Genomic DNA, 26,203 nt, shown 5'->3' on the forward strand with positions numbered 1-26,203 from the left:
GAGATGGCAATCAGCAGAAAGTTGGGCTCGAGATACTGTGCGACAGTGGGATGAAACTACAGGCTATTGGGAAGACCCAGCGTTTTGTAGCATTATGGCGCACCGCCTTCCTGAGGGCGTGAACTTTTTTAGAGATCCAGAAGATCGTTTTTTTATCAATACCTTTGACATTTTAGAAGGCCGGCAAATTGAAATGTTTCTTGGATCTAGGAAAAAAATGGCATTTCAGAGGCTACATTTTGCGTTAAATAATTTGGCAGCAAATTAAATTTAGTTGTATTTGTTACTTAAAAGAACTTGTGTACCGTATTTCTTTCATTTTCTTGGGCGCTCTACATTAGGGAGAGCACAGGTCCCAATCAAAAAAGAAGGTGTTCTTTTCTTTTTATTTTTCTAATAAAATAAGTATTATGTTGTGGGATAATATAATTGTTGATTGATTATTTGAGTGGGCGTGGGTAGTTTTATGTGTGTGTGTGTGTGTGTGTGTGTGTGTGTATGTAAACTCCTCGCAACCATTTTTCCAAAATAGAAAGTAAATAGCGAACTTCGCCGCATGTCAGCTTAGTTTAGTCATCCTTTCACGTCACTATATATATACTTTTTTTAAAGAAAAATTTTACGTTTCGAAGTGGAGATGAGTTCCCGTGACACTTCTGCGGTCTTTCCTTACACTTAGGTGGCACGGAAAGCCGTAAAAATCTTGAACAAAAGCTCATCTTTCAAACCGGCAGTCTAAATCCCACTGGGATCAATGAACGCTTTTCATTCCACTAATTTATTCATGTTTTTCTCGTTGCCATGCACTCACCAATAACGTAGCTCCATTTTCTGCCTTTAAAAGCACACACAACCCACAATTCCTCTATTAGCTCCGACGAAGGGCTAACGCTCGAAACGTCAGCTTTTGTAATCATTACGGTGGCGAATTTACCATTTCAACTTTGTTGATATATCCAAATTATCTCGTTACTCCCACCGACGCAGCCCCAAACAGTTTCTTTCGAAACGATCAGACTTTCTTTTAGACACGAAAGGCACTGACGTGTTATTGCGCAATTTTATTTTTCTGGGGAAAAAAAAAAGAAAAAAAAAAAAAAAGGTATAGGACAAAAACTAGTTGCGTAGATGATGTCCATTCGAATTTTGCGACCTCAAACACAAGTGGAAGTATTGCAGAGGAAATTGTTGACCACTTGCCTCTCTTTAGCCTTGTGTACGATCCACATTGTAGCCCCATTCCTGATGCAATTGACGTTATCAAAATTTCATTCCCTATCGATTGCTTGGCAATAACAAAGAAATTGAACCCTCAACCTAGCCCTAACTTAGCCTTAAGGTTAGACATAGAGTTGGGGTTAGCCGCACAAGTTTCACGGAAGCTTCCGTCGGCCTGACCCTAACCTTAAGGTTAGACACAAGTTTCACAGAAGCTTGCGTGAATAACGAAAACAGCTGAACCATAACCCTAAAATCTAAATAATTCGGATATATCAACAAAGCTGAAATGGTAAATTGGCCACCGTAACGATTACAAAAGCTGACTTTTCGAGCGGTGGCCAATTTACCATTTCAACTTTGTTGATATATCCAAATTATCTCGTTACTCCCACCGACGCAGCCCCAAACAGTTTCTTTCGAAACGATCAGACTTTCTTTTAGACACGAAAGGCACTGACGTGTTATTGCGCAATTTTATTTTTCTGGGAAAAAAGAAACAGGTATAGGACAAAAACTAGTTGCGTAGATGATGTCCATTCGAATTTTGCGACCTCAAATACAAGTGGAAGTATTGCAGAGGAAATTGTTGACCACTTGCCTCTCTTTAGCCTTGTGTACGATCCACATTGTAGCCCCATTCCTGATGCAATTGACGTTATCAAAATTTCATTCCCTATCGATTGCTTGGCAATAACAAAGAAATTAAACCCTCAACCTAGCCCTAACTTAGCCTTAAGGTTAGACATAGAGTTGGGGTTAGCCGCACAAGTTTCACGGAAGCTTCCGTCGGCCTGACCCTAACCTTAAGGTTAGACACAAGTTTCACAGAAGCTTGCGTGAATAACGAAAACAGCTGAACCATAACCCTAAAATCTAAATAATTCGGATATATCAACAAAGCTGAAATGGTAAATTGGCCACCGTAACGATTACAAAAGCTGACTTTTCGAGCGGTGGCCAATTTACCATTTCAACTTTGTTAATATATCCAAATTATTTCGTTACCCCCACCGACGCAGCCCCTAACAGTTTCTTTAGAAACTACCAGCCTAAAATCTAAACACTAACGCTTACAACGAATTTGTATATGGGGCGATTCTACCGCTCAAAGCTACCAGTGGGATTTTGGTTCAACACTGCACCATGGTCGTTCCGTGAAGAGAGGACACTCCATTACGACACCTCCCGTGACTTTTTTCCTAGAGGAAAAGGGCCTGGGAAGAGCTTTTGAGGTCACGCGCCTGGTACTTTTAAATACCAGAGCTGCCATATTTTATAGTATTCGAAGTGTTGGCGTCTTTCCTTCAAGTCTTTTCTTATTTCCTTCGCTTGAAAACAGATCAGATGTGTGGAGAGAAAGAGGTAAGCTCATTTTCTATCTTTAGTTACAAAACACCAGGCAAATGTCGCTTGACCATCCGTTGGTTGGCCACCATCGAACCGCGCGCGCTCGTCGGAAACCATTATTTTTCTCTCGCGGATGGCTTTCCGACGTTCTTCACTTGCAAGAATCCTTCCAATACTCGTCTCTAGGGTGAATTGAGCGGAATATTTGCCCATTGACCGCAACCTGAAGAATGAACTTCTCTTGAGTCGCGGTGTTAACCATAGTTTTCCAAGTGCCTTGCTTATTTTTGGCGAATGTTTTGACTGTGGCGTGGATGATTCCAAATGGCTTGCTGCAGTTTGCGAAACGGAACGAAATGAAAATCTGTGATTTGCAAAAGAGAAATCTGCTAAAAAAAGAAAAAGAAAATCGTACACAAGCCTGAAGCTCAAGAGAATCAAAGCGCTTGGGTCAGTTGCGACATTTTCAACGCGACGCGTAGAATTTTCTGTTCGAATCATTTTTTTGAACTTACATTTCTAAACCATTGCAAGGTTCTTCTGTATTTCTGCGTAGTAAAATTGTTATAAGAAAGAGCTGCATTTTGGAAGAAATGTATGTTATCTGCAAGATGACCTTTGTGTCGATAGGTCCATTGAATGGAATATTAAATTTACCATCATGATAGTTTGTTCGAGTTTTTGGAACATAAATAGTATTCCTAGCTGCACAGCGAGTTTTAACATTATGCTTATCTGAAGTTTTAATAAGAAACGCGTCAAAAACCTTTGTTAATTCGCCGATCAAGAATTGATGCATGAGGTAAAGAGTTTGAAGTTTGATATGATCCTGAAGTTTTAGAAGCTTAAGTTGAAAAAGGTAATCAGACCAACCACTTTCTTTGGTATTCTTTGGAGTGGTTTCATATTAGGATCATAGGTGTTACCCCAGACTATACAACAGTATGAAAAGAAAAAAGGAAGAATGATGGCATGGTGCAATTGAACTAAGGTTAATTTTTGACATGCAGATAGTGCCTAATTTTGTAAAGAACAATGCCTCGTAGATAATTTTGGCCAAAGTTGTTAAAATGTTCTTTCTAACTAAGACATCTGACAGCCTATGAGAATTTCCAAGTACTGAACACTTTTATGTTCATTAATTGCTCTGCCATCGATTTCAATTTTCATAGAGTAATTCAATTTTTTCTGGCAAGGATGGAATATTACAAAATGTGTGTGTGTGTGTGTGTGTGTGTGTGTGTGTTTTTTTCTATCAATATTAAGAGATAGTTTGTTTAAGCACAAAGCCATGTATTAATTTCACCGAGTTGCTTAATGACCGTTTCCTCAAGATGCTGTAAATCTTTATCAGAATAAAACAGATTTGAGTCGTCTGCGAACAGATGAAAATCACAAGTGGATGAAGAATTTACGAAATCACTGATATACATATCTACTCATTGGTATACTCCAATTATTGTATTTGGGTTTTGTGGGACTGAATTTTCAATAAAAAAAAAAAGCACAGAAAAATTCATTTGAGGCAGGTGAATGTGGGGCTACAAAATTCATGGAAGAATCTAGGGAAAATAAGAAAGGTGCATAACAAGATAAGGACACAATTAACAATATTCCAATAAATCGCATGTTGGGTAGTACTCTGAAGTAACGTTACACTAAGACTGCTAATAATTTTTAACCCAATAAGATTCACAATTTGACCTGGAGGTTTGGTCTGACAGAAAGTTCAATTAAGAGACGACAAGTGTCACCAAGATAGGTTTCAGGAAAAGTCATCGGAGACATGACTTAAACAATGTACGGGCAAGCGCATGGTGGTATATCCTATAATTTAAAGTAGCGGAATCTGTCAAATTTTCTCATTATGGATGTTGTTGTTTCATGCCAGTGTGTTTCCCAAATTCAAGCTACGTGGAGACATGAAATGAAAAGGTCAACTCCACGCCATCCTGCAAATGGTCGACGTGACGTGCTATCAAAATTCGTCCTTCTGCCGAAATCTTACTCAGCAATGAAATTTTGTCAGTGTCTGTCAATGTACCTAAAAACAATTGAAGCTTCTGTTTATTTTGGTCAGCTACTATGTGTATCAATCAGCACAACCTACTTTAATTTGTGTAAATCTGATTGGTTTCTAGTGTGATCTATTGTTGCTGAGCCTACAAGTGGTTTACATTTGGACTTGATAGGGTAAAGACTTTTGCACTAGGGATGCATGAAAAAGACACCCGGCTGTCTTCCGCCGGTCAAGAGTGTAATTTTTCACGTATGTGCGCGTTATAGTCTGCCCAATAAGGGCCTGGTACACATGTATTGTTGCAAGGTATTTTTATCAGTTACATGTATTGTCTTTCGTGTTTTATCCATCGCTCCTTTTAATTTGTCCGTGACCTTGAGTACGGCTCGTCGGGTAGAGCAGTTCTATCGGAAGCCAAATTGATATTCGCGTAGAATTTCCTTTTTTTTTTTTTTTTCTAGGAAGGAATAGAGTTGGTCATGTTCCAAGCTCCAGAGAATACCGATTTCAACCTTTTGTCGTGTGTAAATTTTTAGGACACCTACACTATAACATCAGAAAATAGTAGTGGAGTTACACTGCTTAAAGGCCTTTTTCAAAACTGATGTTTTCAAGTTTTCTCTCCTCAATCATATTGTAGGCCGAGCTGTGGAATTGCCTACCACTAGATGTCAGAACAATTGAACATTTCTCATCGTTTAAAAACAGCATTAACAAGTTTTCTCTTAATTAACTTGATGTAAACAAGGATAGATTTTTGTAGTTGATCAATGTATCTTTGGTCAATTCCACGTTGCGGACGTGACATTTAGAGGCGAAATTTGAGTATTAAATGTCTCCTAAAGCCAGATCCGAACTATTTGAATTGTAATGAGTCGTGTCATAAAATTACCCCTGAAGTACCTTTTTATTTTGCCAATGTTCAGGAAAGAGCTTTTCATTCACCACTAATAATGTTCAGAGTAATGCCACTGAAGTAAAAATGCTGTTTTTATTGCTTTTATCTGTAAATTGGGAAATAAATAACAAATAACATATAAAAACTCTGACGATCTAGCCCATTTTGGGCATCAAAGGGCATTTTTACTTTGGAAAATTGTAAAAAAATTGATAGCCTTACATATATCATAATATGTCTATAACTATCATTTGTGTCACTAAATATCCACGTATCTTCTCATGTTTGAAAAGTTTATGAGGTTTTCTGGGTTTTTACAAATGTGTCAAGCTGGGGTATCAAAATTATCATAACACTTAACCATAAGAGCAGCATAAATAAGACCTGAAACAGTTGACAACCTAGACAGAAATTAAATAAATGTTGCTCTGAATCATACCCTGGAGGTCGTGTCCGCAACACCTTTTATGTCTTTGTGTCTTTTATGTCTTTGTCTTTTGTCTGAGGCATCAAATGTTTGATAATTTTTTTCTTTTGCCATTGAAAGGCCCATCCTAGTGAGTAGTTAAGATCTCAAAATCTGATTCATAGCAATCAATTTCTTTGAGATATGGCAATTTAGATATTGGTATGTAAAATGGCTTATTCGGTTAATAAAAAACCCTAAAAAACAATGGCGTCACACACCCTGGGCGTGACCAATACTGCCAGGGTAGATTTGGATTCTTATAGAACTATGTATAAGCTTTCATTAGAAATAAGTTTGGCTCTCATATTTTGAATTGGAAAATCTGTCAAATTCTCATGTCTCATATGGAATAGCCCCTTTGTTTTTTTGTTTTGTTTTGTTTTCTTTTTTCTTTAACCAAGGCAGTGTATTTTAACAAGGAATCATCCTGTCCGCTTTGAACTGGCCTAATCATGGAGAGGTTGCGATTTTTCCTTCTTTTCATTTATCTTAATTGTTCATTTGTCTACAACTTCACTAGGGAGATCTCCTTAAATTGATTCTCCTTACTGTCTGCCATAGAGTTCTCATGATGTCGGTTTGGAGAATTTTGTATTGCATCAACCTGAAACCCCCTGATTGATGATTTCATCTATTCTCAGTACTTCTCTGCTAGCTATTGTAAGGAGAAATTCTGTCTTGGTCACTTACGGGAGTCAAAGGACAAAAATCCAGCCAGGAGAAGATTTCCTGTATTTAAGGGGGTTGCCCACATGATTCCCTAGGGAGCTGGCAAGTGTAGGGCTTACACGTTGAAAATATTGATGAAGCCAGCAGCAATATCCAAAGTTTTTCGTATGGAATTGATTGTCGGGCCGGACTACCCTTTAGTGCTGGGATGAACGAGTGTTGCGATCGATTTCCACATTGATCTCATGTTGACCTATGATTTTCTTGTCCTCTTTACACAGTACACGGTGGAGCATTTGTCGACGGAATGAGGTGGTTGCAAAGCTTGAAAGGTAGTGCGGAGCCAAGAATAGTATTTTTTTGAGGGAGCAAGAAGAACTAATGACAGTTGTATATGTGTATGTGTGTGTGTGCGTGCGCGCATAGTAATTTTAGATATGTTTGTATTTATATTTATAAATTTGGCTGTATTTTACTCGGATATACTAGCTCTCTCGAGCTACACTAAATCCAAGTTTAAATAAAGTGATACGTATGCATGCATGCATGTATGTGTGGAAGTTTCAGTGTGAGAATTGTCGTTTCGCCGTTGCTGTTTCCTCAGTTACGAGCAGCCCTGATTCAAATTTGCATGGGCCCCTGACCTTCTTTGCAGATCTGCGGTGAATGCATGCGGGAACCATGGCAAATGTGCGCCTGTCGTCTGATCTGGACCCGCTGGTTTGAAAGGCATTTAGCCCTAGTGCAGGATTCAAAGTTGCACTGGTCCTTGATTTCTGTCGAAATGTTTAAGCGCCTATTATAGTGGGGCTTGTGTTTTGCTCGGGTGTTAGAGGAAACTAAGCACGAAGATGTACTCCCTGTGTTCAAACTGCACGCAGAGCTAAATCAAAAATTGTGTTGCCTCCCCTGACCAAGAGAGAATTTCTCCCTACAATATCGATACGTTATCAAGGGGACAAGTGATGAGAATAACGAAAGGTATTAGTTTAGGGGATTGCTAGTCGCTTCCAGCTCCAAATTCTCGGAACTGACATGGCGAGAATTGTATGGCAGACAGTAATCGTAGTCAGGTTGAGGACACGGACACTCTCACGGCAACTCCACCGATGAGAACCTGACTTGAAATTTCAGTCTAAGTAGGTTGTCGTGTGAGGGGGGCTTCAAATGCAACTCTCGGCCCGACGGGTTCTAAATGACAAGCAAAACTCGCCTGCGAGAACGGGAGACGAGGAAAAGGTGCTGATGATGCGCTCTTGACCCCGAAACTCCCAAGATGTGATTGTCAAGTGTCCCCTCTAGCCGCTAGACATTTCCTTGTAGACAGGTTATGGGAATTGGGTGCCCGATCGAGGCGACATCATCTACCTGACGAGTTTGAGTATTCTCATTAGCTGTTTGTTGGATCGTGCATGAATATTATAGGGAGAAGTAACAGTTCAATCACTTCTGGCAGTTTAATTAGAGAGGAGGTTGAGATATGCTTAGCCTCCAAGTTCCGTGTCGATAGGAGATGTATGGTTCGATTACTTTTTAATTTTAATTTTTATTTTTCGGCTGTCCTCCCTCGCGTGGGTTCGGGTAGATTCTTGGGAAATGTGCGCTTGCCCAAAGTCCATCATCTCTCCACTACGAGAGTCCAGCCATGGAAATCCTCCAAATATGGTCAACCATTGTTCTGGCGCAGAATTCTGCGCCAGAACAATGGGACGATAGCTGGACCAGAGAACTGGACCGAGAAAATGGCGGCCAACCAGCCAGGAACGTTTCACTTCTGGCCGAGAATAGCTTTTTTTATTTCTTAACCAGTATGCGACTCCAACTGCAAAGTCGGACGGACATTCCGAGGAATTTCTGGACTCACTGGAGTACTTGTGGATGAAACGAGGTGTTTCAAGAAAAGCTTGAAAGGTAAGTAACTGCTGTTTCATTTTTGTGCCTGCAAGGCTCTCTGTTTGGTAGCATTTCCAGCATGGACGTGGTAGTGAGTTTTGTAGGTACTGCAAAGGCAACAGAGTTGACCAGTTAAGGGATTTTCGAATGCCCTATGCAGTTTGTGAAACGGAACGAAATGAAAATCTGTGATTTGCAAAAGAGAAATCTGCTAGAAAAAGAAAAAGAAAATCGTACACTAGCCTGAAGCTCAAGAAAAATCAAAGCGCTTGGGTCAGTTGCGACATTTTCAACGCGACGCGTAGAATTTTCTGTTCGAATCATTTTTTTGAACTTACATTTCTAAACCATTGCAAGGTTCTTCTGTATTTCTGCGTAGTAAAATTGTTATAAGAAAGAGCTGCATTTTGGAAGAAATGTATGTTATCTGCAAGATGACCTTTGTGTCGATAGGTCCATTGAATGGAATATTAAATTTACCATCATGATAGTTTGTTCGAGTTTTTGGAACATAAATAGTATTCCTAGTTGCACAGCGAGTTTTAACATTATGCTTATCTGAAGTTTTAATAAGGAACGAGTCATAAAGCTTTGTTAATTTGCCGATCAAGAATTGGTGCATGAGGTAAAGAGTTTGAAGTTTGATATGATCCTGAAGTTTTAGAGGTTTAAGTTGAAAAAACAAAGTACTTCTACGAGTATAAAAATCAGAGTAGGTAATCAGACGAACCATTTTCTTTGGTATTCTCTGGACTGGTTTCATATTAGGGTCATAGGTGTTACCCCAGACTATACAACAGTATGAAAAGAAAAAAGGAAGAATGATGGCATGGTGTAATCGAACTAAAGTTAATCTTTGACATGCAGATAATGCCCAATGTTGTAAAGAACAATGCGTCGTAGATAATTTTGTCCAAAGTTGTTAAAATGTTCTTTCTAACTAAGACAGCTGATAGCCTATGAGAATTTCCAAGTACTGAACACTTTTATGCTCATTAATTGCTTTGCCATCTATTTCAATTTTCATAGAGTAATTCAATTTTTTCTGGTAAGGATGGAATATTACAAAATGTGTGTGTGTGTGTGTTTTTTTTTCTATCAATATTAAGAGACAGTTTGTTTAAGCACAAAGCCATGTATTAATTTCACCGAGTTGCTTAATGACCGTTTCCTCAAGATGCTGTAAATCTTTATCAGAATAAAACAGATTTGAGTCATCTGCGAACAGATGAAAATCACAAGTGGATGAAGAATTTACGAAATCACCGATATACATATCTACTCATTGGTATACTCCAATTATTGTATTTGGGTTTTGTGGGACTGAATTTTCAATAAAAAAAAAAAGCACAGAAAAATTCATTTGAGGCAGGTGAATGTGGGGTTACAAAATTCATGGAAGAATCTAGGGAAAATAAGAAAGGTGCATAACAAGATAAGGACACAATTAACAATATTCCAATGAATCGCATGTTGGGTAGTACTCTGAAGTAACGTTACACTAAGACTGCTAATAATTTTTAACCCAATAAGATTCACAATTTGACCTGGATGTTTTGTTCTGACAGAAAGTTCAATTAAGAGACGACAAGTGTCACCAAGATAGGTTTCAGGAAAAGTCATCGGAGACGTGACTTAAACAATGTACGGGCAGGCGCATGGTGGTATATCCTATAATTTAAAGTAGCAGAATCTGTCAAATTTTCTCATTATGGATGTTGTTGTTTCATGCCAGTGTGTTTCCCAAATTCAAGCTACGTGGAGACATGAAATGAGAAGGTCAACTCCACGCCATCCTGCGAATGGTCGACGTGACGTGCGATCAAAATTCGTGCCTCTGCCGAAATCTTACTCGGCAATGAAATTTTGTCAGTGTCTGTCAATGTACCTAAAAACAATTGAAGCGTCTGTTTATTTTGGTCAGCTACTATGTGTATCAATCAGCACAACCTACTTTAATTTGTGTAAATCTGATTGGTTTCTAGTCTGATCTATTGTTGCTGAGCCTACAAGTGGTTTACATTTGGACTTGATAGAGTAAAGGCTTTTGCACTAGGGATGCATGAAAAAGACACCCGGCTGTCTTCCGCCGGTCAAGAGTGTAATTTTTCACGTATGTGCGCGTTGTAGTCTGCCCAGTAAGGGCCTGGTACACATGTATTGTTGCAAGGTATTTTTATCAGTTACATGTATTGTCTTTCGTGTTTTATCCATCGCTCCTTTTAATTTGTCCGTGACCTTGAGTACGGCTCGTCGGGTAGGGCGGTTCTATCGGAAGCCAAATTGATATTCGCGTAGAATTTCCTTTTTTTTCTTTTTTTCTAGGAAGGAATAGAGTTGGTCATGTTCCAAGCTCCAGAGAATACCGATTTCAACCTTCTGTCGTGTGTAAATTTTTAGGACACCTACACTATAACATCAGAAAATAGTAGTGGAGTTACACTGCTTAAAGGCCTTTTTCAAAACTGATGTTTTCAAGTTTTCTCTCCTCAATCATATTGTAGGCCGAGCTGTGGAATTGCCTACCACTAGATGTCAGAACAATTGAACATTTCTCATCATTTAAAAACAGCATTAACAAGTTTTCTCTTAATTAACTTGACGTAAACAAGGATAGATTTTTGTAGTTGATCAATGTATCTTTGGTCAATTCTACGTTGCGGACGTGACATTTAGAGGCGAAATTTGAGTATTAAATGTCTCCTAAAGCCAGATCCGAACTATTTGAATTGTAATGAGTCGTGTCATAAAATTACCCCTGAAGTACCTTTTTATTTTGCCAATGTTCAGGAAAGAGCTTTTCATTCACCACTAATAATGTTCAGAGTAATGCCACTGAAGTAAAAATGCTGTTTTTATTGCTTTTATCTGTAAATTGGGAAATAAATAACAAATAACATATAAAAACTCTGACGATCTAGCCCATTTTGGGCATCAAAGGCCATTTATACTTTAGAAAATTGTAAAAAAATTGATAGCCTTACATATATCATAATATGTCTATAACTATCATTTGTGTCACTAAATATCTACGTATCTTCTCATGTTTGAAAAGTTTATGAGGTTTTCTGGGTTTTTACAAATGTGTCAAGCTGGGGTATCAAAATTACCATAATACTCAACCATAAGAGCAGCATAAATAAGACCTGAAACAGTTGACAACCTAGACAGAAATTAGATAAATGTTGCTCTGAATCATACCCTGGAGGTCGTGTCCGCAACACCTTTTGTGTCTTTGTGTCTTTTATGTCTTTGTCTTTTGTCTGAGGCATCAAATGTTTGAGAATTTTTTTTTTTTGCCATTGAAAGGCCCATCCTAGTGAGTAGTTAAGATCTCAAAGTCTGATTCATAGCAATCAATTTCTTTGAGATATGGCAATTTAGATATTGGTATGTAAAATGGCTTATTCGGTTAATAAAAAACCCTAAAAAACAATGGCGTCACACACCCTGGGCGTGACCAATACTGCCAGTGTAGATTTGGATTCTTATAGAACTATGTATAAGCTTTCATTAGAAATAAGTTTGGCTCTCATATTTTGAATTGGAAAATCTGTCAAATTCTCATGTCTCATATGGAATAGCCCCCTTATGTTTTTTTTTTTCTTTTCTTTTTTCTTTAACCGAGGCAGTGTATTTTAACAAGGAATCATCCTGTCCGCTTTGAACTGGCCTAATCATGGAGAGGTTGCGATTTTTCCTTCTTTTCATTTATCTTAATTGTTCATTTGTCTACAACTTCACTAGGGAGATCTCCTTAAATTGATTCTCCTTACTGTCTGCCATAGAGTTCTCATGATGTCGGTTTGGAGAATTTTGTATTGCATCAACCTGAAACCCCCTGATTGATGATTTCATCTATTCTCAGTACTTCTCTGCTAGCTATTGTAAGGAGAAATTCTGTCTTGGTCACTTACGGGAGTCAAAGGACAAAAATCCAGCCAGGAGAAGATTTCCTGTATTTAAGGGGGGTTGCCCACATGATTCCCTAGGGAGCTGGCAAGTGTAGGGCTTACACGTTGAAAATATTGATGAAGCCAGCAGCAATATCCAAAGTTTTTCGTATGGAATTGATTGTCGGGCCGGATTACCCTTTAGTGCTGGGATGAACGAGTGTTGCGATCGATTTCCACATTGATCTCATGTTGACCTATGATTTTCTTGTCCTCTTTACACAGTACACGGTGGAGCATTTGTCGACGGAATGAGGTGGTTGCAAAGCTTGAAAGGTAGTGCGGAGCCAAGAATAGTATTTTTTTGAGGGAGCAAGAGGAACTAATGACAGTTGTATATATGTATGTGTGTGTGTGCGTGCGTGCGTGCGCGCGTAGTAATTTTAGATATGTTTGTACTTATATTTATAAATTTGGCTGTATTTTACTCGGATATACTAGCTCTCTCGAGCTACACTAAATCCAAGTTTAAATAAAGTGATACGTATGCATGCATGCATGTATGTGTGGAAGTTTCAGTGTGAGAATTGTCGTTTCGCCGTTGCTGTTTCCTCAGTTACGAGCAGCCCTGATTCAAATTTGCATGGGCCCCTGACCTTCTTTGCAGGTCCGCGGTGAATGCGTGCGGGAACCATGGCAAATGTGCGTCTGTCGTCTGATCTGGACCCGCTGGTTTGAAAGGCATTTAGCCCTAGTGCAGGATTCAAAGTTGCACTGGTCCTTGATCTCTGTCGAAATGTTTAAGCGCCTATTATAGTGGGGCTTGTGTTCTGCTCGGGTGTTAGAGGAAACTAAGCACGAAGATGTACTCGCTGTGTTCAAACTGCACGCAGAGCTAAATCAAAAATTGTGTTGCCTCCCCTGACCAAGAGAGAATTTCTCCCTACGATATCGATACATTATCAAGGGGACAAGTGATGAGAATAAAGGAAGGTATTAGTTTAGGGGATTGCTAGTCGCTTCCAGCTCCAAATTCTCGGAACTGACATGGTGAGAATTGTATGGCAGACAGTAATCGTAGTCAGGTTGAGGACACGGACACTCTCACGGCAACTCCACCGATGAGAACCTGGCTTGAAATTTCAGTCTAAGTAGGTTGTCGTGTGAGGGGGGCTTCAAATGCAACTCTCGGCCCGACCGGTTCTAAATGACAAGCAAAACTCGCCTGCGAGAACGGGAGACGAGGAAAAGGTGCTGATGACGCGCTCTTGACCCCGAAACTCCCAAGATGTGATTGTCAAGTGTCCCCTCTAGCTGCCAGACATTTCCTTGTAGACAGGTTATGGGAATTGGGTGCGCGATCGAGGGGACATCATCTACCTGACGAGTTTGAGTATTCTCATTAGCTGTTTGTTGGATCGTGCATGAATATTATAGGGAGAAGTAACAGTTCAATCACTTCTGGCAGTTTAATTAGAGAGGAGGTTGAGATATGCTTGGCCTCCAAGTTCCGTGTCGATAGAGGATGTATGGTTCGATTACTTTTTAATTTTTATTTTTATTTTTCGGCTGTCCTCCCTCGCGTGGGTTCGGGTAGATTCTTGGGAAATGTGCGCTTGCCCAAAGTCCATCATCTCTCCACTACGAGAGTCCAGCCATGGAAATCCTCCAAATATGGTCAACCATTGTTCTGGCGCAGAATTCTGCGCCAGAACAATGGGACGATAGCTAGACTAGAGAACTGGACCGAGAAAATGGCGGCCAACCAGCCAGGAACCTTTCATTTTTCGCTGAGAATAGCTTTTTTTATTTCTTAACCAGTATGCGACTCCAACTTCAAAGTCGGACGGGCATTCCGAGGAATTTCTGGACATTGTTGTACTTGTGGATGAAACGAGGTGTTTCAAGAAAAGCTTGAAAGGTGAGTAACTGCTGGTTCATTGTTGGGCCGGCAAGGCTTTTTGGTAGCATGTCCAGCATGGACATGGTAATGATTTTTGTAGGTACGGCAAAGCCGACAGAGTAGACCAGTTAAGGGATTTTTTCGAATGCCCTATGAAGCAATCTTTTTCTTTTTTTTTTTTTTTTTTTTTTCCTCGATGTTCAAGAGTGTTTTGCAAGTTTTCCACCTCGAGACAGGGGCACTGGTTTTTAAATCCTTGCAAATGACTTTGAGGGTAGTGATGATCGATGGTGATGATCTCAGCAATGGCCCCAACAAGTTTAATAATAGTGATGCAAAAAGCGAGGGGGAAAAAAAAGACAAAACAAAAACAAAACAAAACAAAACAGTCCTTGGACTTTGGAAAGTGCCCACGATACAGACCAGTACTAATGAGAGCACTATTTGCCACAAAAACACAAACTCGTTTTATTGCCTTTCCACTTACGAGTTATTGTACAGCTGCCACGAAATCTAGAACTTGTTGAGTTAGAAGTCTTTGCCTGACAAAATCACTACCCAAATGTCAACAGTCGATAAAAGAGAGCCAAATTCCTTTTTGCTACCTCTAAGGCCTCTTTTTCCAATTTCTGTCGGTGTGGGAAGAATATTTTCCTCTAATATCAAACATTGCAACTACAGTAAAAACCCGCGTGTAAGAATGTCTGGCAAGACAGGTTCTTAAAATGTCTTCAATGAAAATGCCATTAAATAGTTATAGTGTACAAAATCAAAATCTAGAACCTGTTGAGTTAGAAGTCTTAAAATATCTTAAATGAAAGTGCCATTAAATAATTATACAGTACAAAATCGAAATCTAGAACTTGTTGAGTTAGAAGTCTTTGCCTGACAAAAACCCTACCCAAATGTCAACAGTTGATAGAAGAGAGCCAATTTCCTTTTTGCTTCTTCTAAGACCTCTTCTTCCAATTTCTGTCGGTGTCGGAAGAATATTTTCCTCTAATTTCAAACATTGCAACTACAGTAGAAACCCGCGTGTAAGAATGTCTGGCAAAACAGGTTCTTAAAATATCGTCAATGAAAATGCCATTAAATAATGATACTGTACCATACAATGTGTACTGAACAATGTACTTAATTGTACAGTTTAGAAGTTTACAGCCAGGAGGGCATTTTTTTTTTTTTCTTTTTTTAAACTTGCTTTGATACATGACTGGGAGCCATGAATACAGTGGGAGAACTGTATTGTTTTTTTACACATGTTTTACAGAAGTATCAGATGTATAGAAAACATTTGTTTTATGGTTAGAGACATATTTTGCTACGACATTGTTGAATCGTTATTCAGAATGACTCTTCTTATAAGAGCCATGCGGGTTTTGCTGAATAAACAGGTTCTGACATTTTTGGGTATCGACATCCAAAATTTCTGCCAAAAAAGGCTCTTAATTACTAGGTTCTTACACGCGGGTTTTAGCTGTATTCCAAAAACACTTGAACTTCAATTGCAGTTTTTTGTTTTGTTTTTTTTTTCTTTCCTTCTTTCTCTTTTTGTGTGTCTGGTTTTTGTTTGTTTTCAGAACCTTGTGAATTTCGAATCGGCTTTTTTTTTTTTCTTTTCTTTTTCCTCTTTTTTTTTTTAAAACCTGAAACGTTTGCACTTGCGAGAGTCATTGCCCGGCAAAAACGCGACTCGAATGTCGGCACTTGACGAGCAAAAGACACAGCAGAAACATTCTTGTTTACAGCCTAGCCGCCAAGCGGTCTACAGTTCGCTCCTGTCGGTGTTCGAACACAGTGTCTTTTTTTACTCTCCGATCGAACCCTTTACACCCTGACGACGACGGTATCCGAATCTCTCTATACGTTTCTTTTGGCACCGGCAAGGAGAATCGGTTTCCCTAGCAGAGTTAGTTTTCAGGGTTGGCAATCGTTTCCTACCTTCTCGTGATGTTCTCGAATGACTCGGCTCTACCACCGTGGGGAGAAATCGGATGCTCGTCGCTCTCGGGGTTGGAAAGGGTTCGAATGTGCGCGGTCTGCTGAGGTCGGCTCTCAGGTGGCAGTCTGCTCAGAAAAGCAGCCAGCGAAGACCTGGGCGAGAATTCTCTGTTGCTCCTCGGGGTCGTCCGGCTGCAAATACCACAACCATCTCTGGTCCTCGCCACGAACACATCTTCGAAGGAGAAAGACCAGGGCGGCCAGCTGGCTCTGGCGGTCCTCGTGGTGACCGATGGCCGTGCCCAGCTTGGACAGGTGACTCCAGACATCTCCCCAGCCTCTCTCGAGTTGCAAGTGCTTCAGCCGCGGACACAGCATGCAGAGGAAACCCGCGTTGGCCACGCTTCGAAGCTTGGTCGAGGAACAGCCAAGAAGCTCTCGCAATGCGTTGACAAGGGACGGCCTTCTCTCCTCGGGGGTTTGGCCAGAGTTCAGCAGACGTGCGATGGAGGGCGCAAGTTCCAGCATGGCAGCCAAGCGCTGGTTGCGCTTCAGGCCGAGTCCCACTAGTGTGGGTCGGTCCAATTTGTTCATGAACTGGCACACGAGGCAGTCCTGGTTTAAGCACTGTTCCGCGACTCGCTCGACGTCCCCGCCTTCCTCGTCGCACAGACAGTACGGGCAGTTTTGATCTTCTTCGCCTTGCGAGGGGCGCACTGCCGGTTCTCCCAGGCACGTGCAGTTTCGTTTGGAAGTGGTCCACAACGAGCAGACTTTGGCTGCGACCGTCTGATCGCGTACCTCTCGGTAGCTCTCCTCTGCCGTACTCTGCCTCTCCTCCTTGGCGGCTCGTGCGACCTACGGCAGGAGAAAGAGAGAAACGAAATGAAAACGTGGGTCCATCTAGTCTCCCAGTGACTCGGTCTAGCCACAAACCCCCTCTAGACCCAAGATCTCGCCCATAAATTCTCCTTACTCTCTGACGTACAGTTCCCCATCACAAATTTGGTGTCGTGTGTCATATCATGATTCCTTCAGTGACTCGTTTCTTTTATTCTCATTACAGCTTACCGGTGTGGGGTCACAGGGCTGGTTGGCTCTCAAGAACCGTTCAAGCCTGTCCAGGGATTCCTCACTGGGAAGGCGCGAAGCACGGATTCCTGGCAGGGCTAGCAGGGCTCGTCGAGGATCTCCTGCAGGGGGCGGCGGAGGGCTGGCCTCTCCTGGCTCTTGGCCGCTGACGCGCGAGGTGCTCGTCTCCTGGGGGAGCACGGTCCGCCGCCGAGCCGTCGGTCTCCTACTCTGTCGATAGCCGGAGCTGCCGCTCTGCGGGCCTTGCCGGCTCTGCCGGCCTCGCCGGCTCTGCCGCTGCGGCTCTGTTCCTGGCCCTGGCCCAGCCCCGACGCCGAGCTCTTCGATGACAGTGGTGGTAGACACAAAGCGCCGAAGCAGACTCTCCATGTGCTGCCTGACGGCGGTGTCGTGCCCCTCTGTACCCGGTCCGCCCGGCGGCAAGGTCTGCGATTCTCCAGCAGTGTCCCAGCCCACCGACAATTGGGACTCTGTGCCAGAACTGCTTCCTGCCTCGTCTTCCTCTGACGTTGGTGGAGACTGGAGCAGGAGTTGCTGCCAGCGATCTGTGGAGGTCCTCCTCAGGCCTTGTGCCTGCTCAGCCGTCAGTGCTGTTAGGGTCAAGAAGTCTATGCCGAATCGCGTCATCAGATCGACCAGGCGGGCCGGTTTGTCGCGTCTGCCAGCGTGTTTTATCGCACTGGTGCGAGCCAACATCAGTTCGGATGTGGTCAGCCCCAGCCCCTCGATCATCGTTCGCGAAGTGAAGGCAGCTATGTCTCCTGCAAGATTGAAGCAAGAAAAAGAATGAAAAATGAAAATCAAAGCAAGACGCAACGAGACGAGAGAGAGAGAGAGAGAGAGAGAGAGAGAGAGAGAGAGAGAGAAAAAAAAAACAACAGAAAAAAAAAACAAAAACAAAAAACAGAAAAATCGAAAAAACCGCGGGAAAAACACACAGAAAAACGTAAAAACCACGGGAAAAGAAAAGAAAAACAAAAAAAGAAACCAGAAAAGAGAGACAGACGAACAAGCAAGAGGGCTTCTCTTTTTACAGGGGCCCTGTATAAGAAAACCATCAGAGATGGAGAGACTGATTGTGGACTGTTTTTGTTTGTCTCACCTGTAGACATGCTACGCACTGCCTGATTGGAGATGCGCGCTGCAACCACAACGTTTCCTGGCAGCAGACCCCCGTGAGAGTGGGCTATCAGCCGACGTGGGAAGCCGTGCGTGAATTGCGCGGAGATGTCGCTCCAGTGAGGGGCCCGGAGGTGCATGACGTTGCCGAAATCGTCCACGCGCAGATCTTCCAAATGACGGTCGAACCACTCGTTCCCCGTTCTCATTTTATCGCTCAGGGCATGGCCCGCCTGGTGGAACATGGTCTCTTTGGAGAGCTCGCCCCTCATCTCCTGGCTTCTGTCGGTGGAGCGCGGCTGTTGCTCGCACCATTCTTCTCGGCTGGCCACGTAGCGGGCGCAATAGTCCCGGCACTGGTCTAGGTCTCCGAATTGGACCTGTTCGTCAACATCCTCTGGGAAAAGCCCCCGTGGCAGCCTTAAGCTGTCGAAGAGGAACAGCTGGAAGTTGAATGCCGTGGGTTCTTCTGGAGATACGGCAAGACCAACTGGGAAGTACGGTCCGATCAGCCGGCTGGTAGACGGGCGTTCCTGCCTTGCTCTAATGCTGTTGTCGAGGGCCATGTGGGTGGCCGGTGAATCCCCCTCCACGATCGAACTGTCGTCAAGAAACTCTTGGCTGTGGGTGAGAATAAACAAAAAAGACATTGAAAAGACATCAGCGCTAGGGTACCCCGCTGGTGACTATTGTTAGTAGATTCTTAGTTGCTTGTCTCGTTTTTGTGTTTCCTTCGGGCTTTTTTAATACGCTGTCGGTCGTTCGCACGCGTAACGAGTCTCTCCTTGTTGAAAATCCATGAACCCTTCCGCTCCCACGATGTCTGTCTGCTCAACAATTCTCACGGCGTCGGCGCGGCCAGCAGAAAATGTCTACTCTTAGATCGATGTTAGAATGACGTGGCTGATCCACAGATTGTTATTAGGAACCGTCACTAGTACTGTTGTTGCTATCACCATCGTCACTGGAGTGAAAGGGTTCATTCTAACTCCAGAAACGCAGTGGGTTTCTGTGAGCGTCAAGTTTATCGAGCCAAGTTAGCCTTCAAATGCCTCGGACATCCCTCGCTAGCAACTAAACGACTGCCTGAATTAGCCCTTGGACTCTCCCAGAGGTGATTTGCATTGAACTTCTCCCTATAGTATCCCATACATTTATCCCGTTAACCCAGCTGGTGAGAATACTGCAATGAATTAAGGTTGGGTTCCCTTGATTGAGCGCCAAATTCTCGTCACCAATTGACAAGGAAATGTGTCGCAGCTAGAGGGGAGAATTAACAATCAGATCTGGAGAGTCCAAGGGTTGGGGTGCATTTCTGCGGTGACAGTTCATAAATAAAAGTTCTGACGTATCACAAACTGAAATACAGGGATGTGAATACTCTAACTTCTAGTGGCGAGTCAAACTGGTCGGCGACAGGACCGACTGACCCGGTGACTAAGGGGCCGACCATTTAACTTCTGAGCTGGGGGGAGATTTTTGAAAACAAATTTCCTGCAAGCGCTTGTTGGAATAAAGAAAAAAGACATTTCATGCAGCCCAAATGTAACAGAAAAAAATGTAGCCAAAAATCGGGAAAAAAACAAAACAAAAAAACGCTATCCTGCACAGCAGATTGCTTGAAAAAAAGGGGGAAAAAAAAAATTCTTGATGACCCCGCCCCCCTCAACAGTTAAATGGTCGGCCCCTAAAGGTGTCATGAACGAACAGGGCTGGGTTGTTCAAAGGCGGGTTACAATAACCAAGGATTAGTTTGAAATTTGATTTCAGATCTGAAAGCTTTCAAAAGAAAACTTCCGTTTAATTCCATTTGTCTACAGTTTGATAATTGAATGCTCTAATAAAATGGGAAAAATCAGCCCGAAACCACTTTTGAACAGAGAAATATAGAAACCCGGATTAAATTTTAAACCTGGGTTAGCACTAATCAGCCTTCGAACAACTGGGCCCAGTTCTTCACCAACGCGTCATTACCGCCAAATTCGCTCCACTGTTGTCGAATGGCGCTTTGTGTCGATGGAATTGCGCATTAAAAAAAATTATTTCAAATGGTAAAATGTACCTTGCTTCTCCCATGACATCATCATCTGGCCCCTCCTTGTCACTATCGCGCCGAGTCGCACGGCCGCTGCTGTAAGAGAAGACAGGAGTGCTGTTTGAGATCGACCTACATCATATTTTGATGTTCCACTCGTCTCCAGTGCCGAATTAAATTTGGTAAGCAAATCAAAGGAGTCGGTGCCGTGCCGGGAATCAAAAGCGAGAGCCATCGAGTCGTTGAAAAGAAAAACAACACAACAAAACAAAACAAAAATGTTTGAAAAATGAGATAAGAAAAAAAAAAAAAAGAAAAGGTGATTTGGAATTGAAATGCTTTTGATTTCAGTTTTTGCCCTTGCCTCCGCTTCTCCCTTGAGCACAAGTCATCCGAGAATTAAGTTAAGATCGGCACAAACACGCCAATTACCACGGATTAATACAGAACGTTTTAAGAATTGCCATTTGAATGGAATCAGGCTAAGTAACAATCTACATCCTATGTTTTCATTGATTTTATATCATTATTGTAAACGATCTTTACTCTCTGTAACGTTCGTCGTGTATTTTAACGAGCGAACTAAAGACACATCAACATCAACATTACCATTACAATTACAATGACAATTAATGGCACAAGAAGAAAATCGAGGCTGAATCCTAACCTTGTGGCCTCGGTAGCTTCTGTCTGCAGGAAATCGGCGCCGGAGTAGGTGGCTCTTTGGCTTCTTGGAGTCGCAGACGCACTTTCGCCCCTCGATGTCTTTGTCCGTTTGCTTCTTGGGGGCATGTGGAAATCTTCTTGCTCCCTTGGAGCGCACTTGGCAATATGAACTCTTGATCGCGCAGCTTATTGACCTCACTCGGAGCGTACGATCTCTCGTAGTCGAGAACACAATTATTTGCACTACGCGACAGTGAGCGTGCAAGGTATTTACAGTCCTTCACCTGTCGCGCATAACTGTATCGCGTGTCGAATGACAGGAAACGAGCTCAGATATGCGGAAGGAAGCAAATGCGCTCTTAGCTGGAAAGGAAACACGGTCTCAAAACAAAAGCAAACGCGCCATTGGCACCGGAAGACAGATTCTCCCCCGGTGTTTCTTCCAGTTTCGTTTGTGTTTTCTGCCTGCCTGCCTGCCTGCCTGCCTGCCTGCCTGCCTGCCTGCCTGCCTGTTTTGTTTGTCTGTTTGTTTGTTTGTTTGTTTGTTTTGTTGGTTTGTTTTTCTTTCTTTGAAACCCAGGTCTGTTCCCCTCTTTTAATTTCCTTTTAAACGCAGCTTCTTTGGTTGTGTTTACTTCACTTTTGAAACTCGATCCGATTAATTTTAAAACAGGAAGGCCAATATGCGCTCTTGGACAGGCAGGAAGTGAAAAGAAAAATAGCAGGATCTGCATTTCAAAATGAATCTGCCGTATTTACCTAGTTACAAATGTGTTCTTAGTAGCGTAGATGTAGATGTTACGCTCAACTCGAAGCGTCTGTCTAAAAATTGCTGCAGGACATAAACTTCCGCGTACAAACAATTAAACCACAAACAGGAAGCCAATACGGTCTTCAATAGGAAGTGAACGTGGCCGCTTGTTATTCATTCATTTTTTTGTTTGTTTTTTTTTTTTGTTCTCTTCAAAAGGCAACCTTTTCAAGGAGATTTAGGAGGTCAGAGGTCAGGTTTTCTCGTACATTCTCTGTCGAGTTTCGATGAATGTTGGACCTCACGGGATCAAGTTGAAACTTGGACACATCTCTCTGGTTATATTCGGGCTAAAGAAATCATTTCGGTAGTATATTACAAAGCTAAGATACTGCGGCATGTAGGAAAAATAAATTCCCATAGCTGCCTTTGAAGCTTTTTTCTTTTTTTTTTTTTTCCCTTCTCCTTCTTAATCTTCTTCTTCAAGTTCGACACTGGCAGAATTAGAATGCACGATTTCAACAAAAATGCGGGAAACTACATGTATAGTTGATGCTTAAGAATTCATATCTCTCGTTAGCAAGTCAAGGCTAGAGAAGTGATGTTGGTACAATTAAAAAGCTAAAAGAATTCTACCTGTAGAAAAAGGTTATTTGAAAAGGCTGCTTTGAAAGGATTCATTTGTTTTTAAGACATCCTTGAAGTTCATGAATGGCAACGCTATTTAATGGAAACGGCGCAGAAACGTCATTTATGCTCGATGCGAGAAAACTCACATCTCTCGTTATATCGAGGCTAGAGAAACGATTTCCATATCCTTACAAAGCTAAATTAGTGCTGCACTTAGGAAAAATACATTGCAACGCTCGCGTTGGATCAGTCACATCAAAAACGGGCCATTTCAAAGACCACGGGACATTTGCAGGCTAGAGTCGGGTCGGGGAGCGGGGAGGAGGTGGGGCGACTGGTAACCAGCCAGACCACCAACCCCTTCACGCTACATGAAGCTGATTGTTAAGTGGTGAGGTTCACCGTGCTTTGCTTGCTCTAAGAAATTTAATTTGCTTCGGGCCAAGGTTAGCGTTCTCTGTCTCCGCTCAAGCTCCCGCATCCAGAACGACCAGGGGGGACAAAACACGCACGCACGGTGGAGGAACTCCTCCAGGCCCTCGCGCGGTGGCTGACTTGGTGAGTGCCATTAGATTGCCACTGAAAGCCCCATTAGTGTGATTTAAAGAAAGCCTTGGGCCCCTCTCGCTATATGCGCATTCCATTCCATTCCATTCCATTCCATTCCATTCCATTCCGTCGTGTATGGAAAGCCATACTGGACAAAAGTGGGCGAGAATAGTTTTGTTGGCCGAGAAATCATTTTGTCACGCGATCAAGAAAAACATTTCAGTGCCCGGTGATCGACCCCATTTAATATGGCCTTTCATAATTATAGTACCTGTCCAATCGATCTACGCACTGCTCGCAAAGAGCAATAGATATAGCTTCCCCCGCGGATTCATGAAAACTACTTTTACAGCAACAAATTAAATACCAAACTGGAGAGCCAACTCGAGAGCCAGTTCAAATCCTGCAAGCCTAGTTACTCTTCATTCAAGGCTCACTGATTCAGAAATTCTCAAAATGCATTGACCAAATCGCTTTTGGCACAACCTCTACTCCAACCAATAAATGTATCGATGAATTGATATATTGTTAACGTTCACTTTATTAGCTGTCATCGTGATTGGTCTCCCCTAGACCTTTCATTTGCATAATTATTATTGATATCATTGTATTTATTCATACAGTCATTTCATGCTAATGTCTTTATTTATGCATTATCTGTATTTATAACCATTTTATATTAGGATATATTTTTAAATGTAAGTGTATTATAGTCTACTAAGTAGATAGCAGGTCCACATCAGCAACTGATGCCATCTACTCAACCTGCTTTAACAAATCAAGAATGTATGTCTGTGTGTAACCAATTTTTTATCATATTTCATTCTCATTGCATTGCTTGCTCACCAACTCCAAATCCTCTTCAGCCCTAATTGAAACCCACAACTCCATCAAAAAACTGCATGTCTTATGTGACCATGCCTAGCTGCTAAAGATACTCCTTGTTATACAGCTAGGCTATCCTTAAAAATTCATCCATAAACAGAGCAGTTCTTAACTCCATTCTGCTGCTGGCTAACCCATAGCCCAGAAACTATCACAAGGCTTCTCCGGTCAGTGGTCTTAGGCCACAAATAGTCTGCAAGTAGGTCTATTTCCACTGCAAATTCAACCTTTCATCTATAATTATCATCACAGTGACCCTCACTCCTCCTCCATAAATGCTAAAACCAAAGCAATCCTCTAATATTTTGGACGCGCGAGCACAAAGAGCGCCGCCCTGCGATACTCACAAACAGTCTCCGACCTGTCCTCGTGCCTTCTCAGGCGCGTCCTGCCCAAAACCCTCTGCCAACCCCTTACTCTTTCCATCTCTATATTCTTATAAGCAATTCCCACTCCCTAAGGCCTGGGACCAAAGCAATCCTCTAATATTTTGGACGCGCGAGCACAAAGAGCCCCTCCCTGCGATACTCACAAACAGTCTCCGACCTGTCCTCGTGCCTTCTCAGGCGCGTCCTGCCCAAAACCCTCTGCCAACCCCTTACTCTTTCCATCTCTATATTCTTATAAGCAATTCCCACTCCCTAAGGCCTGGGACCAAAGCAATCCTCTAATATTTTGGACGCGCGAGCACAAAGAGCCCCTCCCTGCGATACTCACAAACAGTCTCCGACCTGTCCTCGTGCCTTCTCAGGCGCGTCCTGCCCAAAACCCTCTGCCAACCCCTTACTCTTTCCATCTCTATATTCTTATAAGCAATTCCCACTCCCTAAGGCCTGGGACCAAAGCAATCCTCTAATATTTTGGACGCGCGAGCACAAAGAGCCCCTCCCTGCGATACTCACAAACAGTCTCCGACCTGTCCTCGTGCCTTCTCAGGCGCGTCCTGCCCAAAACCCTCTGCCAACCCCTTACTCTTTCCATCTCTATATTCTTATAAGCAATTCCCACTCCCTAAGGCCTGGGACCAAAGCAATACTCTAATATTTTGGACGCGCGAGCACAAAGAGCCCCTCCCTGCGATACTCACAAACAGTCTCCGACCTGTCCTCGTGCCTTCTCAGGCGCGTCCTGCCCAAAACCCTCTGCCAACCCCTTACTCTTTCCATCTCTATATTCTTATAAGCAATTCCCACTCCCTAAGGCCTGGGACCAAAGCAATACTCTAATATTTTGGACGCGCGAGCACAAAGAGCCCCTCCCTGCGATACTCACAAACAGTCTCCGACCTGTCCTCGTGCCTTCTCAGGCGCGTCCTGCCCAAAACCCTCTGCCAACCCCTTACTCTTTCCATCTCTATATTCTTATAAGCAATTCCCACTCCCTAAGGCCTGGGACCAAAGCAATACTCTAATATTTTGGACGCGCGAGCACAAAGAGCCCCTCCCTGCGATACTCACAAACAGTCTCCGACCTGTCCTCGTGCCTTCTCAGGCGCGTCCTGCCCAAAACCCTCTGCCAACCCCTTACTCTTTCCATCTCTATATTCTTATAAGCAATTCCCACTCCCTAAGGCCTGGGACCAAAGCAATACTCTAATATTTTGGACGCGCGAGCACAAAGAGCCCCTCCCTGCGATACTCACAAACAGTCTCCGACCTGTCCTCGTGCCTTCTCAGGCGCGTCCTGCCCAAAACCTTCTGCAAACCCCTTACTCTTTCCATCTCTATATTCTTATAAGCAATTCCCACTCCCTAAGGCCTGGGACCAAAGCAATACTCTAATATTTTGGACGCGCGAGCACAAAGAGCCCCTCCCTGCGATACTCACAAACAGTCTCCGACCTGTCCTCGTGCCTTCTCAGCCGCGTCCTGCCCAAAACCCTCTGCCAACCCCTTACTCTTTCCATCTCTATATTCTTATAAGCAATTCCCACTCCCTAAGGCCTGGGACCAAAGCAATCCTCTAATATTTTGGACGCGCGAGCACAAAGAGCGCCGCCCTGCGATACTCACAAACAGTCTCCGACCTGTCCTCGTGCCTTCTCAGGCCCGTCCTGCCCAAAACCCTCTGCCAACCCCTTACTCTTTCCATCTCTATATTCTTATAAGCAATTCCCACTCCCTCAGGCCTGGGACCAAAGCAATCCTCTAATATTTTGGACGCGCGAGCACAAAGAGCCCATCCCTGCGATACTCACAAACAGTCTCCGACCTGTCCTCGTG

At 42.8% G+C, this 26,203-nt stretch overlaps 3 protein-coding genes and 2 long non-coding RNA genes across 5 annotated transcripts; 2 read left to right on the forward strand and 3 right to left on the reverse strand.

The window, feature by feature from the left end:
- Nucleotides 1-2,441: 2,441 nt before the first annotated feature.
- On the forward strand, nt 2,442-7,199 carry LOC148715749 (uncharacterized). Its single transcript, XR_015995860.1, has 2 exons — nt 2,442-2,583; nt 6,906-7,199. It is a non-coding gene; the product is annotated as an uncharacterized LOC148715749 (long non-coding RNA).
- A 276-nt stretch (nt 7,200-7,475) lies between these two features.
- On the forward strand, nt 7,476-12,997 carry LOC148715750 (uncharacterized). The gene is made up of 2 exons (XR_015995866.1): nt 7,476-8,535; nt 12,696-12,997. It is a non-coding gene; the product is annotated as an uncharacterized LOC148715750 (long non-coding RNA).
- Nucleotides 12,998-15,552: 2,555 nt separating this feature from the next.
- Nucleotides 15,553-17,276, reverse strand: LOC148715751 (uncharacterized). The gene is made up of 2 exons (XM_088746539.1): nt 17,214-17,276; nt 15,553-17,112 (listed from the first exon to the last, which is right to left on the reverse strand). Exons 1-2 carry the CDS (start codon nt 17,274-17,276, stop codon nt 16,369-16,371), a joined length of 807 nt encoding a protein of 268 aa, XP_088602665.1. The 3' UTR covers nt 15,553-16,368.
- Nucleotide 17,277: 1 nt separating this feature from the next.
- On the reverse strand, nt 17,278-18,078 carry LOC148715752 (uncharacterized). Its single transcript, XM_088746540.1, has one exon. The coding sequence runs from the start codon at nt 18,076-18,078 to the stop codon at nt 17,278-17,280; it is 801 nt and encodes a 266-aa protein (XP_088602666.1).
- Nucleotides 18,079-18,146: 68 nt separating this feature from the next.
- Nucleotides 18,147-21,221, reverse strand: LOC148715753 (uncharacterized). The gene has a single exon (XM_088746543.1). It carries the CDS (start codon nt 19,113-19,115, stop codon nt 18,147-18,149), a length of 969 nt encoding a protein of 322 aa, XP_088602669.1. The 5' UTR covers nt 19,116-21,221.
- Nucleotides 21,222-26,203: the final 4,982 nt, after the last annotated feature.

This window comes from Stylophora pistillata, unplaced genomic scaffold, assembly GCF_964205215.1.
Source record: "Stylophora pistillata unplaced genomic scaffold, jaStyPist1.2 SCAFFOLD_93, whole genome shotgun sequence".
Taxonomy (NCBI): Eukaryota; Metazoa; Cnidaria; class Anthozoa; order Scleractinia; family Pocilloporidae; genus Stylophora; species Stylophora pistillata.